Raw genomic sequence first — 21,703 nt, 5'->3', positions numbered from 1 at the left:
CTTTTTAGGGCTGTGCGAGTATTATTCTAGGTTTGTTAATGGCTTTGCAATGATTGTACAACCTCTCCGTTCGCTACTTAAAAAAGGTAGCAAATTTGTTTGGGATAGGCAAACTAATGATGCTTTTGAGCATGTCAAACATGTTGTTTTATCTACTCCTACTTTGAAATCGTTCATTCCATCTGCTAAGTCTTTCATAACAGTGGATGCCAGTCTTAAGGGGTTGGGGGCAGTTTTTGGAGAGTGGCAAGAAGGGCAGGAACATACTGTTGCGTTTGCATCTAGAGCTCTTTCTAGTGCTGAATGTAATTACAGCACTATTGAAAGGGAGGCCTTAGCGTGTGTTTGGGCTGTTCAAAAGTTTAAAACGTATATTTGGGGAACTCATTTTGAAATGTTCACGGACCATAAACCTTTGGTATTTTTATTGAATGGCAATGGTCTAGGTAAAGCGTCTGCCCGACTGGTGCGTCTTTTATCTAAACTGCAAGAGTACAATGTTGAGGTCAAATATATTAATGGTGGTAGAAATGTGAGAGCGGACTGTTTATCCAGACTACCACTGCCTTACACCACAGAGGTTGAAGATGATCAAGACACAGAATGTGTGATAGGAGTTTTAGATTTAATTTCTTTTTCTGATGGCATTTTTTCACAAAAAGAGTGGGAGTCTGCCATGGTCAATGATACTTTATTGTCTCAAGTACTATATTATATCAAGCATGGTTGGCCCAACAAAAAGTCATATCCTGGAGGGTTAAGCACTTTTAAACAACTTGAAATGGAATTATCTTGCGAGAATGGTTTTTGCATGAGGGGATCTGTGTGTGTGCCTCCTAAAGGATTGAGACCTAGATTAATTGAAGTAGCACATCAGGGTCATATGGGTATTTCTGCCACATGTAAAATTTTTAAGGAAAAATATTGGTGGCCCAATATGGATAAACAAGTCGCAGAATTCATCAATCTATGTCCATCGTGTCTTGTGTCTGATAAACATTGGAGAAACAGTGTGAAGCCCTTGCCTACTGTTGCTCTACCAAACAAACCATGGGAGAAGATTGCTTTGGATTTCTCTGGTCCTTTTGATCTATTACCTAAAGATATGAAGTATATGATTGTGGCTATTGATTATCATTCTAAGTGGATATATTATTCTTTTGTGGATAGTACGGATACAGATTCTGCAATTCGATTTTTGACAGATTTATTTGTTTTGGAAGGGTCTCCATTAGTGATTGTTTCTGATAATGGAGTACATTTTACTTCAAGGAAAATGGCAGTTTTCCTTGAAAGGTTCAGTATTCAACATTTACAAGTGGCTTTTTATAGTCCTGCCTCTAATGGATTGGTAGAGAGGGCTAATAGAATATTGAAAGAAGGTATTCAGACTGCTTTGGCTAGTAATTGTAATGTTAGAGATTTTTTAAGAGAAAAAGTATGGGCTTATCTAAACACACCACATTCCACTACGGGTATTTCCCCTTTTAAACTACTAAGAGGTAGGGAATCAAGGTCCAAGCTTGTGCCGGCATGGTTAGCCAACTCCATTAGCGAAAAGGCAGATAGGTCTGAATTTGCCATGAGTGTGATGAGAGATCGTGTCAGAGGGAAACAAATAATTCAAAAAAATAATTATGACATGAGAAACAATGTCAAGGTCACAGAGTTGAATGTACACGATTGGGTCCTTATCAAGAAACCTCAAAGAGTTGCCAAAGGAGAATCCAGATACTCCCTGCCAGTTAAAGTGTTAAAAGTGACCAAAGCCTCTGTTTTGTTAGAGGGAAAGGGTTGGTGGAATAGAAATAGTGTGGTTCCCATCACTGACAGACAGGCTCAGATCTTTAAGACCGTTTACTCAGAAAGAAACAATGATGGTTCAGGAGTTCTGTTTCATCATGTTGGCCCTGCTTACCCTAGTACATCTTCTTGCTCAAGAGGTGAGGAAATTACAGAGCAAACTGGTGAAGCAAGTGATACTGCTGATTCTGACAAATTACCCATCTCTTTTGAGAAGGATGTTTTTCCTAATATTACAGGCAATGCTATTGTACGTGACTGTTCTAATGAGAAGTGTACCCGTAGTAACAGAGTGGTTAAAATACCATCCAAGTTTAATGATTTTGTGTTACATTGTTTTGATTAGGAAAAGATTATAGCTTTATTTTTGTTGTCAGTTTTGTTTAGTTTAAAGGGGGAAATGATGTAATATGTTACTTGGTTTGTGTCACATTTACTTTGTCTGTGTTCTATATTCTATGTTCTCTATTCCACATAGCATCGGAGTGCTGGTGAGATTCCAGAATCAAGAGCAGTTAGACTCTGGCTCTGGACTTGTCAGGACTTATTTTGCTGTCGTGGATCTTTACCTTAGAATAAAGAAGAATCTACAATTTGGATGTAAAGTGTTCTTTTCGTTTTCGTGTACTCTGTACATCACCCACGCTACAGGAAGATCTTGTTGTGGCTCGTTCTTCTCAGACACTTACAGGCACAGCTCGCTCATTTGTCTCAGTGCCTCCGCATTAAGAGCGCACTTGAAAACTCAAGGGTAAAGAATAAGGGTTGTGCATTTTGTGCAAATGGAAGCAGTCAACAAACATTGAAGACAACAGTTTGATGTATATATTTTAAATGCTCGCTGAACATCTGTCCAACTCGCCACTGAGAAAGAGAAAAGGGACTGAAGATATACCAAAGGAATAACCTGCTCACCATGGAATAATCACAGGCTAGTTAGTAGCTTTAGAAACCTTCCCACCCGCATAGGTGCAGGGTCCCTTTTCATCTCTGCCATGGAGCAAGGAGACGTCACCCAGAGACAGGCACCTGCAGAGGATGTCAGGCACTCCGGACTATGCGTAACATTAAAAAAAAAGTTCAACTGTGGAAACAAATCTGAGCTAAGTGAAGCTAAGCTAAGCTAAGCTAAGTGAAGCTGATGTTGCTCCAAAAGCTTTTGGTGATCAGGACATTGATCTTTTGGGTTTTTTCTATGCTACTTTGGAGATACTAGGCAGATCCATTTTTACCAAAATTTATGTCGCTTTCAAAGGCAGGAACATAGTTGGGTGGAAGGATTTAGCACGATTGGGTATTGTATTATACCCAGGTCAGGAAAATCCCATTAGATTAGGTGAGAGACCACACATTGTTGATAGAGAATCTGTTTTGCACGTGTCTCCTAATAATATTGTTCCTGAGCAATACACACAAAAGTTTCCTGATATCTTTGTTGATAAAGTTGGATATGTGAAGGGGTTCGAGCACACTATTAGACTCAAAAAAGGAGCTATCCCTGTTGCTCACAAAGTCAGGCCAGTTCCACTCCCCATTAGAGATCAGCTAAAATTGTTGCTTGACAAATTGGTGTTGGACAAGATTATTACGGCAACAAATGCATCAGAATGGGTTTCTCCAGTAGTTATTACAAAGAAAAAAAATGGAGACCTCCGTTTGTGTGTTGATTTAAGATCCCTTAATAAGAATATTTTAGTAGATTGTCACCCTCTACCACACATACAAGAATTGATCACCACAGTGGGGAATTCAAAATTTTTCTCTACTCTAGACTTACATTCAGCTTATCACCAGATTCCTCTTAGCAAAGAATCTCAGGAGCTAACAACTTTTGTTACACACTTTGGTGCTTTTAAATTTCTCAGATTACCTTTTGGGCTTGCCTCTGCGGCGAGTGTTTTTCAGAAAATGATGGATACTTTGTTTGGGCATCTTAAGGAAGTTTGTGCCTTCCAAGATGATATTTTAATTCACACAGCAACCTTGGAGGAACATGAGCAAGTGTTAGATAAAGTTTTTACCATTCTTCAAAAGTGTGGGTTAACTATTAAGACTGAAAAATGTAATTTCTTAGTTCGGAGTGTGGATTATCTTGGTCACTCCATTTCTGCTGAGTGCATTGAGCCCAAAATGTGTAATCCGGAAGCTGTGAGAAAAGCTCCGGTTCCGTCTAACAAAGATGAATTGCGTTCCTTTTTAGGGCTGTGCGAGTATTATTCTAGGTTTGTTAATGGCTTTGCAATGATTGTACAACCTCTCCGTTCGCTACTTAAAAAAGGTAGCAAATTTGTTTGGGATAGGCAAACTAATGATGCTTTTGAGCATGTCAAACATGTTGTTTTATCTACTCCTACTTTGAAATCGTTCATTCCATCTGCTAAGTCTTTCATAACAGTGGATGCCAGTCTTAAGGGGTTGGGGGCAGTTTTTGGAGAGTGGCAAGAAGGGCAGGAACATACTGTTGCGTTTGCATCTAGAGCTCTTTCTAGTGCTGAATGTAATTACAGCACTATTGAAAGGGAGGCCTTAGCGTGTGTTTGGGCTGTTCAAAAGTTTAAAACGTATATTTGGGGAACTCATTTTGAAATGTTCACGGACCATAAACCTTTGGTATTTTTATTGAATGGCAATGGTCTAGGTAAAGCGTCTGCCCGACTGGTGCGTCTTTTATCTAAACTGCAAGAGTACAATGTTGAGGTCAAATATATTAATGGTGGTAGAAATGTGAGAGCGGACTGTTTATCCAGACTACCACTGCCTTACACCACAGAGGTTGAAGATGATCAAGACACAGAATGTGTGATAGGAGTTTTAGATTTAATTTCTTTTTCTGATGGCATTTTTTCACAAAAAGAGTGGGAGTCTGCCATGGTCAATGATACTTTATTGTCTCAAGTACTATATTATATCAAGCATGGTTGGCCCAACAAAAAGTCATATCCTGGATGGTTAAGCACTTTTAAACAACTTGAAATGGAATTATCTTGCGAGAATGGTTTTTGCATGAGGGGATCTGTGTGTGTGCCTCCTAAAGGATTGAGACCTAGATTAATTGAAGTAGCACATCAGGGTCATATGGGTATTTCTGCCACATGTAAAATTTTTAAGGAAAAATATTGGTGGCCCAATATGGATAAACAAGTCGCAGAATTCATCAATCTATGTCCATCGTGTCTTGTGTCTGATAAACATTGGAGAAACAGTGTGAAGCCCTTGCATACTGTTGCTCTACCAAACAAACCATGGGAGAAGATTGCTTTGGATTTCTCTGGTCCTTTTGATCTATTACCTAAAGATATGAAGTATATGATTGTGGCTATTGATTATCATTCTAAGTGGATATATTATTCTTTTGTGGATAGTACGGATACAGATTCTGCAATTCGATTTTTGACAGATTTATTTGTTTTGGAAGGGTCTCCATTAGTGATTGTTTCTGATAATGGAGTACATTTTACTTCAAGGAAAATGGCAGTTTTCCTTGAAAGGTTCAGTATTCAACATTTACAAGTGGCTTTTTATAGTCCTGCCTCTAATGGATTGGTAGAGAGGGCTAATAGAATATTGAAAGAAGGTATTCAGACTGCTTTGGCTAGTAATTGTAATGTTAGAGATTTTTTAAGAGAAAAAGTATGGGCTTATCTAAACACACCACATTCCACTACGGGTATTTCCCCTTTTAAACTACTAAGAGGTAGGGAATCAAGGTCCAAGCTTGTGCCGGCATGGTTAGCCAACTCCATTAGCGAAAAGGCAGATAGGTCTGAATTTGCCATGAGTGTGATGAGAGATCGTGTCAGAGGGAAACAAATAATTCAAAAAAATAATTATGACATGAGAAACAATGTCAAGGTCACAGAGTTGAATGTACACGATTGGGTCCTTATCAAGAAACCTCAAAGAGTTGCCAAAGGAGAATCCAGATACTCCCTGCCAGTTAAAGTGTTAAAAGTGACCAAAGCCTCTGTTTTGTTAGAGGGAAAGGGTTGGTGGAATAGAAATAGTGTGGTTCCCATCACTGACAGACAGGCTCAGATCTTTAAGACCGTTTACTCAGAAAGAAACAATGATGGTTCAGGAGTTCTGTTTCATCATGTTGGCCCTGCTTACCCTAGTACATCTTCTTGCTCAAGAGGTGAGGAAATTACAGAGCAAACTGGTGAAGCAAGTGATACTGCTGATTCTGACAAATTACCCATCTCTTTTGAGAAGGATGTTTTTCCTAATATTACAGGCAATGCTATTGTACGTGACTGTTCTAATGAGAAGTGTACCCGTAGTAACAGAGTGGTTAAAATACCATCCAAGTTTAATGATTTTGTGTTACATTGTTTTGATTAGGAAAAGATTATAGCTTTATTTTTGTTGTCAGTTTTGTTTAGTTTAAAGGGGGAAATGATGTAATATGTTACTTGGTTTGTGTCACATTTACTTTGTCTGTGTTCTATATTCTATGTTCTCTATTCCACATAGCATCGGAGTGCTGGTGAGATTCCAGAATCAAGAGCAGTTAGACTCTGGCTCTGGACTTGTCAGGACTTCTTTTGCTGTCGTGGATCTTTACCTTAGAATAAAGAAGAATCTACAATTTGGATGTAAAGTGTTCTTTTCGTTTTCGTGTACTCTGTACATCACCCACGCTACAGGAAGATCTTGTTGTGGCTCGTTCTTCTCAGACACTTACAGGCACAGCTCGCTCATTTGTCTCAGTGCCTCCGCATTAAGAGCGCACTTGAAAACTCAAGGGTAAAGAATAAGGGTTGTGCATTTTGTGCAAATGGAAGCAGTCAACAAACATTGAAGACAACAGTTTGATGTATATATTTTAAATGCTCGCTGAACATCTGTCCAACTCGCCACTGAGAAAGAGAAAAGGGACTGAAGATATACCAAAGGAATAACCTGCTCACCATGGAATAATCACAGGCTAGTTAGTAGCTTTAGAAACCTTCCCACCCGCATAGGTGCAGGGTCCCTTTTCATCTCTGCCATGGAGCAAGGAGACGTCACCCAGAGACAGGCACCTGCAGAGGATGTCAGGCACTCCGGACTATGCGTAACATTAAAAAAAAAGTTCAACTGTGGAAACAAATCTGAGCTAACTTGACTGCACAATCAATACCTAAAAATAAGTCCCCATTCTGGGTCAGTGTTTCCCAAACTGCAGGTCGGGAGCCGATTTTTGTTGGGTCTGGAAAGTATGAGCAATGAATAAAGATGCCTTTACATGTTGTTTAACTTGTCACATTTGAAGGCTTCAGCAGAGGCCAAACGTCAGGATATGTTTTCTGACAAGTTGCTGCTTATTCTTTTAACATGGGTTTGATGTTTTCTTTGACTGCAAAGTGAGAGGAGTTTTAAACTGAATTATGTGACAGTCTTAGGATGCCATATTTTTGCAACATACAACAAAATGTAAATATCTCTAAAGTATGCATTCAGCAGTTAAGAGAGCCAAAATTAAGTAAATTTTTTGTAATTCTGAAGTGTGCTGGAAAAAGAGATTCTAATAGGACCAAAACAAATAAAGCCACTTTAATTGGTGATGCACAAATGCTAAATAGCCACAGAAACTCTATTTCCATACATTATTATTTGAGTGCTGCATGCGATACATTTTTATCAGTAAACTTGTGTGTCTGTGCCAAGTTAGTGGCCATTTCAATTGAAAATGTGCTCTCTGCAAATGGCAGTGCGCTACCACACAAAGCTTTAGTTACATTAAAAAATCACCCCTCCTCATGTCCATTAAAGTTAAGTGGTTTCTGAAAGTTTGTCATTCTAAAAAGTATGTTTTGGTTCTAAAACGTTTGGGAACCACTATTCCAGGTGATCTTTCTTGAGTTTTTAGATAGAGCTTCACAGCGACTATTAGTTTGTTTCCTCCTTTGCCCAAAATCCCAGGAGGCACAGAGAAATTAGAAGAGGCTCCTGCTCAGTTGGCAAGCGTGAAAACCCTGGACTGATGCTTAGTCTGTAGAGGGGATACTATACATTTTGAAGAACTTTAACAAACAGTAAGTCAGACGGCGATTGATGGGAAATTTTCGTTTAAGGCTCTAGAAAAATCCTTTATCCTATACATCCCAAAAAGAAGTCAGTGTGTGTACTCCTAAAGAGGAATACAGTGAATAGCCTAAAAATGTGAAATGCATATGACATGATGATACGATTGTAAAGCATGTGTTTGAAACACCAAATGGCATTGCAATTTTCCACTTTATGCAAATGCAATAAACAGAACTATAAATCCAATAAACAATGGTAAAGCAAGTAGGTTTGACTGTATAGTGCATGCCCACAACCATTCAATGTGCATATTGACATTGACATAGATGGCACAGACATAAAAATATGCAGAGTACATACAGCCACTTACGCACACAGAGCTAATGGGATGCGTACACCTAGGTCATCTGCCATGCTGTCACCCAACGACACAGACCTGAGGACAGGAGTAATGTTTGTTACTCACGTGACATTAGAAGGGAAAGGAGAATAATGCAGAGGGAATGCGGAAGGAACCTTGTGAATGGAATGACCTTTTAAAATGGAACACTAGTTGTCAGTCAACTTTAGCCATCTTGTCGGGAAGTGGAAGCAAGGAAGTAGGGGAGCATAAGTGGTAGTGGCACGAAATGAGAAGATGTTTTAGGTGTAAATGAAGAGAGACAAGCAGCGTGAGGCGTTTACGCATGTTTCAGTGTATTTGCTTCATGAATTCTATAGCGATCAAAAAACAGTGATATTACAGGAGAAAATAAATAAAGGAAAAAAACGATTCCCAAATTACAGATTCAATACATTATAAAAAAACACTTTAACAATCAGATGATTCCACAGTTGCCATGATGAACGGCAATACATCAGTTAATATAGTTTACTTGTTGTTAATAAACATTGGACCAAGGAGCTTTCGTAGTACATTTTTCAGTGATGTACAGCAAAAAATAACGAATTAACTCCTGACTCCAGTCATTCCAGGACATTGCTTCAATCCCAGGCCTGCCCATCTATCTGAAATAGATGTAAGGGAAAGTCCCCCAGACCTCAAAAAGAACCCAGGTACTTTGTAGTCTGCCAATACCTATCTATAATCGTGACATTTTTTCAGAATTGCAGAATCACTGTTTTATAGAATGGTCATTCTTAACAAAGCGACCTGCCTACTCCAAATACTGCTTTTGCAAACCTAGAACTTGATTTTCAGTTGGACAGATGGGTAACTCTCTCACAAACAAAACAGTTATCCCAGCTGCCTTATAACACTTCCATTATGTACTAGTGCTCTTGTAATAAGGAAGACAGGATTTTCCCCACATTGTGACAGAGTAACCTGTCCACCAACCTCTAAATCTGGCCACTAGTCTCCAGATCCAATTTTAAGTCACACAATGACCTACCTCCAGCAATCAACCCAGGACAAACCTGCGTGTTGTAATGCAATGCTACTGCTATTTACATGATTTGAGATGTAGAGCTGTTCAATATTAGTGTTGTTCTAACTAAAGCGTGTAGTAAGTTTTAGGAAGCATAATGAATACAGTACCCCAACATACTATTTCCGTAGGACCTTAAAATAGTTACTTACTATGCCAAATTCTAAAAAAGGGATTCTACTGGTACAGATTTTCTCCAGAAAATAGACTTTTCAATATTGTGACTTGTGTTTATCAAGGAAGGCAAGCACCCAACTGCTACATGCTGTGCTGCATACAAATTGCATTACTGGCACCATCATATGATAGACCTCCAAGAGGTGTGGAAGTTCATTTTGCCCAATTATCTAGAAAAAGGAGTGATTGTCCTTTTCATATGCTGAGACCTTGAGGCTTAGTTGTTCAATGTGGGCAAGGTCTGACAGATTTTGAAAATAGATCATACAGAAAAACACAAAACTTGGTAGTGTTTCTGATGGGCAGTCTCCAACAGAAGAGCAACGTCAAACTCCATAATACTTTTATTCCCAAGTGTATAAATATTTGGAAATTGATGCTAACACTAGGTCATCGGAGTACAAGCAGCCAGGTTGGGCTATCGACCTCATCAAATGCCTTTGAAAAGTCAAGGAATGCTTTGTAAATTGATAAAGAGTTCTTGAGCACTTATCTATCAACTCATGGACTATGAAACCTGAACTGCAGCAATATTATCAACAGCAGAGGAATTTCTTCTGAAATCTGGTTGTCCTTTAGGTATTATGTTCTGACCATGTACCCACACTTCAAGATGTTCCACAAAATATTTGCTAAATAAGTTCCCTGTTTCAATTATAAGCTGGAGGGAAGGACCTTGTTTACTTTTTATAAAAGAGGACTAAGATACTTCCTTCCAGGACTATGGGACCAACTATAGGTGAGGAATTTCAAATAAAGGGAATAAAAGGAGAAGGTTTGTTTTCAGAATGGAAATCGTAGATCATCTGGACAAGCCACCACTGAGCTCCTTTCTTTATTAATATTTAATACTATGCATTGAGGACTAAAGAAGGTAATAGATTGACCCATATAATTAACTACTGACTTAAGTCAAATGTGTTTCCTTTCTCAGCATAAAGTTTAAAAATATATCCAACCCAAACCTTTTTTTATTAAATGCATGTGGTAACGTATTGTCTTTTTTGTTCTTGGCTGTGTCAAAACATGCCAGAATTTGTTACAATTTCGTTCTTTTGCAGAATGGGGTAGGAAAGTCTACATTTGTAGTTCTTTATGAACTTTGTGACAGATTAATCAATATTTGATGCAATCAGGAACACATACAATTTTGACACATTCCCAAATTTACTACTCGGAGTAAATTTGGGATTTCAGCATAAAGCATGGGCAGATGTGTGGGAACACCTGCTTTCCACCCATGTAATACCTTCCCAGCGCAGACTAAAGCAAGGGCTAAAGCAGGGCAGTGGCTTGCGCTGCCTTGCATTACTCTGAATTTACCAAGTCACACAGGGCCATGCAAGATGGCTTTGCGTATCTTGTCTTGGTATATATGACTTAAAGATTGTGTTGCCCTTGAACCACCTTGTAAGGCAATGCAATACTTTAGTAAATCTGGCCCTATGTCCTTAATATGATAATCATCCAGTTTCTTTTGTACTTGCCAAATTATATTCCCTCTACATTAATTAAGAATGGTAAGCTGTTAAAGAAATGCCAGGGCAAGGTTGCAAGAGTCAAGTATTCAAGTCCTCAAACCAACATAAAGAGGGTGACCCACTCAGATATTACAAAAACAGGCACAATTAAAGTTCGACACAGTTAAAATCATACCGCATACAAGCAGGCGGAAACAAATTGCAGAGGGAGAAACAGGCAAATGGGGTGGATAGATATATGGCTATTGTGTACACTTAGGCCCTCATTATGATATTGGTGGTAAAAACTGCTGACCGTCGTAGCTACCAGCCATCCGCCATATTATGACCACAGCCGGATTTCCGCCAGAAGGATGGTGGAAATCAGGCTGTGGCCATGCCGGCGGATGGCGATAAGGTGGCGCAGCTGCCACCAGCAGCACCATGCCAGTAGACTGCCGCTGGCTGTATTATGACCCATAACACAGCCTGGGGCTGTTCTGCTGGTTGGCGCTGTTGCCAGGCAGCAGCGCCACGCCAGTAGACTGCCACTGGCTGTATTATGACCCATAACACAGCATGGGGCTGTTCTGCTGGTTGGTGCTGCTGCTGGCAGCAGCGCTCCATCCCGTCTCCTGCTGGAGGACCCCCTGAACACAGGTAAGTGGGTGCTCCGACAGGGGAGGGGGGTGTTGTGTGTGCGAATGTGTGAATGTTTGTGCATGCGTGTATGCGGGTGTGTGTTATGTGTTGAATGTGTGTGCATGTATGGAGGTGTGAGTGCGTGTATGCTGTGTTCTGTGAATGTGTGTCTGCGTGTATGTATGAAAGTGTGTGCGGATGTGTGTGTGAATGGATGTATGCAGGCGTGGATGCATGTGGGAATGGGTGTGTGTATGCATGTGTGTGTGTAAAGGGGGGGGCGTGAATGTAGGGAGGTTTCGAGAAGAAGGGGGGGTGGAGGGGTATCTCTAGAGAGGGGTTGGGGAGACCTTAATCAGTGACAGGGAAGGGATTCCCTATCACTAATAGTGCCTACCGCCATGGTTTTCGTGGCAGTAAGGAAGCCACGGAAACCATGGCGGTAGGCCGGGTCATTATTCCGCAGGTGGTACAGTGACAGCTGCCGGGCTGGAAATTAATATCTCCAGCCCGGCGGCTGTTACCGCTGTGGCGGTCGGTGTGGTACATTGGCGGTTTGGCTTCAGCCAAACCGCCAATGCCATAATATGGTGGAAAGTACCGCCAGCCTGTTGGCAGTACTTTCCACCATATTACTGCCGACCGCCAGGGTCATAATGAGGGCCTTAATCTTTACACCGGTTGCCAACAATATCACAACCACAATAAGTCTCATCCAACTGCAATTGGTGTCTTTCTTAGCTGAATGAAAACACTTGCATATTCCTTATTTTCTCTCTCCTGGATCCAACTATGCTAGTGCCTGTGTGTACACCAAAGGAAACCAGTAGGAGTTAGGGTGGCGATGTTGGGAACAACTTTGCTTCTGCAAGACTGCATCACAAGACACCAGTGAGGAAGACTGTCTTTAACCATGGCTTGGAGGACTACATTTTTTTGCATGATTCTTTGTTTGGCCCACTGAGCCATCCGCATTGAGGGGCTTGGGTCCCTAGTGATCAAAGCATGACTCTTTGTTAACTCAAATGTGGGGCTTTCAGAAAAAAAGCTGTTGGCCATCAACAAATGTCAGTGTCAGAAAATGGGGCAAGAGTTACTCTTCGTTCGTAGAAAGATACCGACTTGCACTAGCTGATAAAATAGGCTGGAGGCTTACTAACTGAAGTTCCAGTCATCCTTTAAATCCCCCAGCTTGTCTCATTGTGTACGCTGAGGGACTTTCATCCAGGCTTCATGAATTCTTTGCATTTCCAAGCATCTATCATGTTTCTAATCGACAATAGACAACTCAGGATTTCACCTTCAAGGGGCATTTTTGTTGTGCCTATTTTTCAACTGTAATCAATATAACATAGGGCAACGGGCATTATGCCGACCCCTGTAGCTCCTGCATTGCGGGGGGGGCTGCCACATTTCAGGCAACGAGCTAAAGTTAAAATATGTAAGTTAGACAAGGTAAATGTGGGCCAGATTTAGATCTTGGTGGAGGGAAATACTCCATCACAAATGTGACTGATATCCCACCCGCCGTATTACTATCCCATTATATCCTATGGGGATCGTAATACAGCAGACGGGATGTCTGTCACATTTGTGATGGAGTTTTCTGGATATACTTCATTACCTCTTCTGACTGTTCAGCACTCCGACACCCTCATAGGTTTGTCTACTATATATAAAACAAAGAAAATTAATACAAAATGTATATATAAAACCATTGAATTCTTGATAGTTGTCCCTACCTGTACCATGTACCATGAATCATTATACGAGATCAGTTGGGTGAGAATGAGTAACGATAAGTTTGAGAAGGAAGGCCTTTGTATAAGACTTACTAATTGGAGACTCTGAGTCACTATGATTTGACTGACCCCCAGGCCTTGGAACGCCTCCTATATCTCCCTAAATTGAAGGAATTAAGGTACTCTTAGACTAAGAACTGATATTAGCAGAGGCAAAATGTAAGAGTCTAAATAGTATTTTAAACTTGTCTTACAAAATTTTGGTAGGAGTGCCAGTGCTTAATTTGTGCTGGTGTTTACCAGTCCTGGGCACAAGCTCTTATTTGTAAACACTGGCCTCTATTTAGGAAAATGCACCACATGGTGGTGCAGCGTGTGTCATTTGTCTGAGTTTTTTGTTTAGCAAATTTTGTCAGTGAACATTTAACTATTAATCTATCTTAGATAAAACTAGAACTTAAACCTACATTTTATAGTGACATGTGGGCAGCACCAGCTGCAGGGGCCCTGTGTGACATACCTTGGGTCCGGGAACATAATTTTTTCTTTTAACAAATTAAGGAGCACCCATCTTTTTTCATTACATTTGTGCTCAATCTAGGTGTCCCTTCCTTGCCCGCTACATGTCACTTACTCCTCATCAAACACCAGCTTAGTGTCTCTTCACCTCCTCCCTAGGTGATATTAATGGAAAAATGTAAGTATGTGCTGATTGTTTTGAGCATCTAATCTAAAGGACATTTTTTAGTGCTAGTGATCATTGGCTGCTGATTCTACGCTATAAAAAAAGGCTCAATGATTTTTATTAACCCATGACCCTGTGTGCATGTGCTATTTCTGCATGTCATTGCCTAGTGTGTGGCGATGTAAAGCATATGTCTCATGCATGTTGATTAGCAGGAATTGTAGGACACTCATACTGGTTTTCACAGTTTACCTTGATTAGATGAGATAAATTATACATTGATCAAGCATATGTAGAAGAAACTGCAATAGGGCGCAGGACACTGCTGTATTTTCACTGCTAATATTTAAATAATCTATTATCAATGTTGTTTTTCTTAGTCTTTAAAACTTGATTTTGAAAAAGAATAGCAATGGCAAAATTATCTTTTCCACGTGACAAATTTGCTTTAAAAAAAAACAAAACATATTTATCTGTACTCACGACAATCTGCCTCGTCAGTCTTGTCTTTGCAGTCGTCATCACCATCGCACTTCCAGTTGAGATGGATGCACTCGCCGTTCCCACACTTGAACTCCTGGGCTGAACACGCGTGGACGGCCTGCGGTTTGAGCTTGTGCCCGCACTGCTCTATGGATTCATCCGATTGGTCCTCACAGTCAGGCTGGTCGTCACAGAGCCAGTGCGGTGGGATGCAGACGTTGTTGTCACACTGGAAGTCATTGGGGCTGCAGGTACGCGGGGCACACTTTCTTTCATCACTGCGATCACCACAGTCGTCGTCCCCGTCGCACACAAAGATCATGGCGATACACGTCTTGTTGCTGCACTGGAACTCATTTGCAGTACATCCTAACGAGTAAGAAACAAATGAGAAAAAAACATGAAAGCTTTTAACTATGATCCACCCTTGTTCCAATGTGATCTAATGAGTGGTTTTGCTATAGCTGCATCTGAAAATTATAATTTGTATTTTGTCACTCTCTTTCCCATATCATGCACGTGCAATGAGTTCTCAAATTTACTTTCTTCAGGACAGCTTGTTTTACAGTGCCTAATACGGGGGGTAACTTTCTAAAAGAGTTCCTAATTGTTTCTAATAAGATACAAAAGCCAAAGGAAAGACGTTCCCAGCAGCAAAAGATTTGGTCAGCTGAAGAAGCTGGAGCTAGATTCTGAGCTTCCTAGTAATAAGATATAAAACACTAGCCACTAGACCATATTGCTTCCTTTTCTTTAGACATCAGACAATCTTTCAGATATCTTGGTTTTCAACCCTTAATTGGGTGCCACCTGATAGGCCTCGGAGCTAATCACAAAAAGAGGTGCTTGCATTAAAAAAAAAAAAAAAAAAATTGCGACTGGTGGACAAAGGGCAACTGCACCCTAACGCTGAACACAAAGGACATCATGGAAGTTAATGCTATACTGCGTCTTTCAATTCCTAGTCTAATGGTATACTCCCAGAGGGTGCAACGTTATGCTTCCTGGGCTCAAAAGTGACAGTGCGATGCACAACTCTAACCAGTTCTGAAACAGGGTTTCTACTGGTGACTTTAACCTATGACTAAGATTTGAGCCACAAACCTTCACCAGCTGTGGAAAACAAAGCAAAGCGTCCAAATAAATAAATGATGGTAAGATTACCTATCACACATTTAACGAGAGAGTGAGCAAAAGTGTGGGGTCCAAGATTCCCAAGTCCATGGGTGACTAGCTAGGCCAGTACATGCTTTTTCTTAGAATTCTGGAACTTGTAGTATTATTTGACCCATTATAAAACTCAGATTATAAATTCAACAGTTCTAAAACTCTAGGACTGGACTAACTAGTCACACAGGGGGGGCCTGGGAAGCTTGTCAGCTAACTGGGGAATAGAAGAGAGAGCATACACATGGCAAAAATAGCTTATAATATCAAAAAGCGGTGGAAAATTATTATTAATTCGTGGGGTGTTGAGGAATAGTTCTTCCTGAAGCAGAACTGAGTTTGATAAAAGAAAAACATGCAATGCCATAGCGACATCACCACTCTGCTTGTCCCTTTCTACTTTCCCCCTTTCTTAGCCCTTTTTTTTTTGTGCTGTTCTTTCCCCAACCTCTTTTTTTCAGGGAAGAGTGGCTCATCTGTGAGTGGAAGGGGGCTGTGACATAGGTGCAAAGCCTTGATTGGCTTCTGCTACCCGCCTTTTTCATTTTATCAACTTTTTTTTAATTGTACCTTTTACAGGGGTGTCCCCACCCCTGAGAACCTGATTCATTTTTCCTTTGCAGGGGAGTGGTTGCACTCTAGCTTTAACTGTCTATTTCTTCAGTTCAGGCAGTGAAATGTGTGGTGCTACCAGGTATGCAACAGAAAGACCGCATACCCATATAAAGCAATGGGAGCACTAATCATAGAGCTAGGAGCATGGTAGGGCAAGCACTGGTGTGTGACTTCCCACCATATGTTATGTCTTTTTGGTAAGAACGTTTTGTTATGCACCATTTATGTCCACTCAATATGGGCTTCGACTGCCTGCACTGAGTGGAGTGAGATCTATAACATTTGATACCCAATTCACAAAGACAAGCACAGACACAAATGGTGCTATTTATGCATGTTAGCTCTCCACAAAAGGATACCCGTCAGGCATAAATGGTTTTACTACTGTTTGTCTGTACCATGAGTGTGTTATTACACATTAGTAAATCCCATACAATGGTGGGAAGTGGGAGGAGCCGTACATGGGTTATATCATAAATTTATGGATGTCCTTAATCTTGTGGGGTTGAGTTATTCACAAACTCCTTGCCACTTCCAGGGGGAAAGGGGAATGGATCAACACCCAGACTTGAAGGGGATATAGATGAGTTGTCTGTGGTTTCCTCAATGAGATAAAATAAAAACAAATGTGCATATGCACACCAGACCACTATAGAACAATGCATAACTGTACGCTGTACACAACTGCACACTAGGGAAATAACAGTATTTACAAAACAGCAAGGGTTCAGTTAGTAATAAGCCTGGAAAATTCAGTGTTTTGTGACTAAGGGGAAACTATAAATCTGCCACACTGAGGAATGCTAATTCTACAATGCAGGTTAGTGAATCTGGTCCTTGGAGTTTTTAATAAATTTAGACTAATTTAAATGTTTGTATTTGAGTTAAAGGGGAAGTCTACCAGAGGAAACCAGAGGCCCCAATGGATTATCCTCCTCTGCTCCCACTCCCAGCATATGAAGTGTGATGAAAACCTGACGTCAAGCTGTTAAGTACAGAATTTTGACTGTTACATGACAACTTTTGCAATGGTGGTGTGAGGGGAGAGCTGCAGGTCAGCCACTCTGGGGATCATCACAAAGGCGTGATATAATGTTAACGCGTACACCAGTAGTAATCCTTTTGTGTACCTCTGGAAACCTTTGAGAATTGGCTCAACCACATCTAGAATGGGCTGAATCACAAAGGGGTGTAAGAGTCTTAAGAAAATGCTCATGTAGTACTAATTCCTTTACTTAAAAATGCTTTTGTGAATGTGCGTCCCAAAGGGTAGGCCCCTAAATGTACAAAATATGTGATCGATAGATGTGAGTGTGTAGACGTGAGTGTGTCAATGCTCCATACCCACTAGGAAATGCTCTGAGTACCGTTTCATCCTATTGTTGGTCGCTGGACTACACTATTTACACACAGGAACCAAACATAGGTACATGTATGTAAAATGACAGCTGACATGCGGCAAGACTTAAGCTTCTCCTTCCCTTTTTACAACAATCACTGTTCTCAGAAGTAACATGTTCTCCTCTAATCCAGTCATGATTTCCGCTCAGTATCAGATACAACGTTAGAAAAAATATTAAGGCAAAAGGTATAACATTCCTCGAGGAAGGTGACTTAATAATAAAACTGAGGCACTACACAACAAATATGGAAGACAATGGCACAAAAGTATAGCAGATATTGGCTCCAGCTCAGGGAAACCACTGTCACCACCAGAGCAAGGATCTGCTGGAATAGATACCTACTTCAATCTCTGGAGGAGGGTAACTCAAGACCACAAACACATCCTGGAGAAGTAGGGAGCATTGTACGCTTCTTTAATATTTATTCCTGACCATGTGTGCAAGAGTGGCCATAGTGACTTTGGAGGCTATAAGTATATGTCTCATGAGTGTTGATTCATATCTCTGCCAAGGGCAACGAAACTGAAACTGAGCACTCTATCCCTCGATGACCCTCTTTATCCAGCTTTTTGCTTACAGCAATCTATTTACTGTTAAGGGAAAAGCAAGAAGTTCGAGACTGAGGAAGCAAGCATGGTTGGTAGAGCCCTACACACTGTCTCTTCCTGCTTCTGTCATCATGACCCCTGAGCCAGGTGTCACCAAGGGTGGAGTCAGAGGTAGAAAAGGACAAGCCAATGGGAGGGCCTGTTACATCTGGGATGGGCATGAGGTTCTGTACAAAGCTTCCAAATGGCTCGGTCACCGACCGGCAATCAGACTGGCGCTAGTCACACACAAGCTGACATCCATGTGGGACTCTCGAAAGTGGGACTTCAGTGAAAAAAAGTATGAAAGACAGGCATTTTCAAAGTCTGCAGCTTCAGCCTCCCCAGGCAGGGCGCCCAGCAGGCTGATGGCAAATTGGAACAACAGAAGGGCTATTTTGTCTGTCAGAGACCGCACTTATGGCGGTACCTCTAACAGAGAGAAGCAACTGCTGGAGAGACAGATCGGAAAGTCTCCCACTGCGCTCTGCTGGAGAAGGAGGCAGCTTCCTAACAAGCATGTGGCTTTTGTACTGTAACGTCGGAATGATGGAGGCCGCGCCCCTCCGCCCCTGGAGCGCCACAGGAGCGCGGGAAGGTGTGAGCATCTGTGTCGGGCACACAGCAGCGAGTGCATTAACCCCACAGGCCGCACCCAGGCACTAATTGACACAAACACGTTAGTGCATTTCTCTCGTAATGAACAACAGAAACATTAGCAGGGCGGCGAAGGGAAGGATTTATTAAGAACTCTAATTGCATCAGATTTAATGTGCAGTAGTTATCGCCTGGAGGAAGGAAGGAAAGAAGCAGTGCCCACCTGTGAAGAGCAGCACAGACTTAGAAATAAACTATTTCTGAGACCAGCATGAAGCAATCGTTAGTAAGAGGTTGTTTTCTAAGCTACACGGTGCCTTTTCTACCGGAACCGTCTGCTCCCAAATAATTCACACTGCGTTTTGGTATTTTTATTTTAATCTTTAAATGCTGAAGATTGCATGACTCAGGCTTCTAAAACAGAAATAAATGCATTGACATCTATATGAATGGAATAAATATAAATAAAAACAGTGCAGTCAAGAGACTGTTTTTTTTTAGCGCGGGCTAAAACAACCTAGTCTATACTAAAAAGTGTAATACACATATTCTAAAGTTTAGAATAACAGATGGGTGTGTGAGGATGCTAGTTAAGTGCTTCTCAACTGCTTTTGACTAACCCTGCTGTGTATTTTCTGAAGCTAGTTAGATAATCAATAGACAGAGTTAAGGCACTGATGATGCTGACGAGCTCTAGATTAGCATCTGGTCCTGGGGAATTGTCTGTTTCCACACTGTTGGTGGAAGAGTTGTATGCAAGGTGCACATTTTGCGTGTTTCCTTTGTTACTTACAAGACTGGTACCCGTACCTGCCCCATCCTTCTCTTCCCCTTTACCAGTTGCTTTTTCTTCTTGGGTTCATAGGCAGATGTTTTAACCAAGAAGAACCCAATTCTATATCCCGGCATCAGAGCCCTCGGTGTTCTGAAGTTCCCAAGCCCAGTGTTTGGAGCATCTCTAGCTGGTTCCTAGGCAGGTTATTTTTTCAATTCTGCTCTTCTCTGGTTTGGTAGAAAGGGGTAGCTTTTAGCACTTTTTGTGACTCAAGCATCTTAGGTACAGCGCTCTCCAGGGATGATTACTTCTTCCATTGAACTACCCCGATGTTAAATTATGGATCATGTGTAGCATCTTTGTAGGAGGACCATCTACTGCACCCTTAATTTCCACACCCAGGGCCTCAATACTAGTAATGTTGTTTTTTTCGTGCTGTGATAGCAGGGGGGCGGAATCTCCAATTCATGTCAGCACCCTGTCACCAAAATCTGTCCATTATGAGATAATGAACAAGTAATTGGGAATAAACTGGAGAGCCAGTTTTATCGAATCCCTTTCTGCAGCTACTTCTCATTTCAGGCCCATTACCTAGTCCTTTCTGCTATAATGTACCACCAACTTGTAGCAAGTGGTAAACTGCATGGGAAAATAGCGCAGGGTGGGAAGCTTTGGGAGTTGTCTGGAGCTCGGGGTGTTTGTCCTGGCCCAGGAAAGTGTTTGCAGTTTCTTCCTCCCTCATGCAGGAGAAGGGGAAGAGGGTGCCGGCTTCACAGATGCCCATAGCAACTCAGTATCAGGTGTGGAATTTCAGACCACTAGTAGGGAGGGCGAATGTGAACATTCAGGCTTCTTGCCTCGCATAGACTTCAGTGTTAGGGGATCTGGTGACCCCTGGCTGTGGCATGGAGATTTTAGAGATGGGAAACGGAAAACATAAACCTGAGTGCCAGCAGGTTAGATGTTGGACTTTTAACGTGCCCTTGTAGCATCTTGTTGTGCACCTGTGCATAGAGGCTGCAAACACTACACACAGCCCCTTGGGAGAGTTCCTGAAAAACATCTAAGTAGCACGAGGTTCACGGAGGGGCATAAAATGCTCATATTTATAGTGATTTGCACCAAGGAATGGTTGTTAGGAAGAATAAATGCAAATTAATTTCGGCCCTTGGATTGACTAAGGAAGCCTGTCGCAGAGGCTGGCGACCGAAGGGGTGACATAACTCGTTGCAATCTGCTTCTTTGAGGATCTGTGACACTGGTGTTAAGAAGTCTACAGATCTCTTCCCCGCAGACCATAACTGGGGTTTTAAAAGAGTAAGGATACAAGGAGGTACTAACTGAAGGTAAGCATGATAGTGATGTTGTCATAAAGCAAGGTTTGAGGAATGGTCTGGGGAGCGAAGATGAAGTTACTAGGAAGTGGTATATTTGAAGTAAGTGGAAATAGAGTGGTAAGAAGACTGACTGGGAGAATGGAGTAGCTCCTTCTGCTACTTAGAGAATATTTTTAACAAGTTTCTCTTTTTCACCCTCCAAATCTCCTCCTGTGAAATCAACTCCTAATGTGATATTAGTACTATTCTGGCAAAGTTTGTGGGAGAGAAACTCACCTTCTGCCTCTACTTGCTGATGAGGGTGGCAGTGCAATGGAAGACATTTATCCAGATTTTTGCAAGGAGGGGGAATAGGGTGCTGTGTGGACAGTGAGCAGAACAAATCAGGATATACTGTATAACGAACATGGTGAAAGAGAACGGGATGGTTTGTGAATAAAGTACAAGAAATGGTGAACGCACTTGGTTAGAGGGTTAATATTTCAATATTTGTTTAAGGGGTAAAGTTTATGATGGTCTGCTAAAGGTCCAAAAGTCGAACAATAATGAATATAGCAGGGAAACTGAGGGATTTTCACAGATAGAAAGGGGGAGAAGTACACGTGGCAAAGAGATTTTGGTCAGATAGAATAGCTTTTTCGTAGATGAGGAGGCCAACATTTTCACACACAGAGCTATAGAAATCAATAAACATTCAATTGTTTTCAGCTCCTAAGGGGCTGAAAATTCTGAGGGTTCCAGTGTGGCCTGGCCCATTGAAATTACAAGCATGCAGGAATCTGCACAGAAAC

The 21,703-nt window shown here is 41.3% G+C and overlaps 1 protein-coding gene across 1 annotated transcript in view; it reads right to left on the bottom strand.

The window, feature by feature from the left end:
* The window catches only part of LRP8 (LDL receptor related protein 8), a 958,713-nt gene that overhangs the window by 375,441 nt on the left and 561,569 nt on the right, over positions 1–21,703 (bottom strand). The window contains exon 5 of the mRNA XM_069232647.1: positions 14,432–14,800. Within this exon, the coding sequence (XP_069088748.1) occupies positions 14,432–14,800 (369 nt within the window). The remainder of the gene's footprint in view (positions 1–14,431; positions 14,801–21,703) is intronic.

This window comes from Pleurodeles waltl, chromosome 4_2 (genome assembly GCF_031143425.1).
Source record: "Pleurodeles waltl isolate 20211129_DDA chromosome 4_2, aPleWal1.hap1.20221129, whole genome shotgun sequence".
Taxonomy (NCBI): domain Eukaryota; kingdom Metazoa; phylum Chordata; class Amphibia; order Caudata; family Salamandridae; genus Pleurodeles; species Pleurodeles waltl.
The sequence above is the reverse complement of the archived record's forward strand: the minus strand, read 5'-3'. Positions and strand labels throughout refer to the sequence as shown.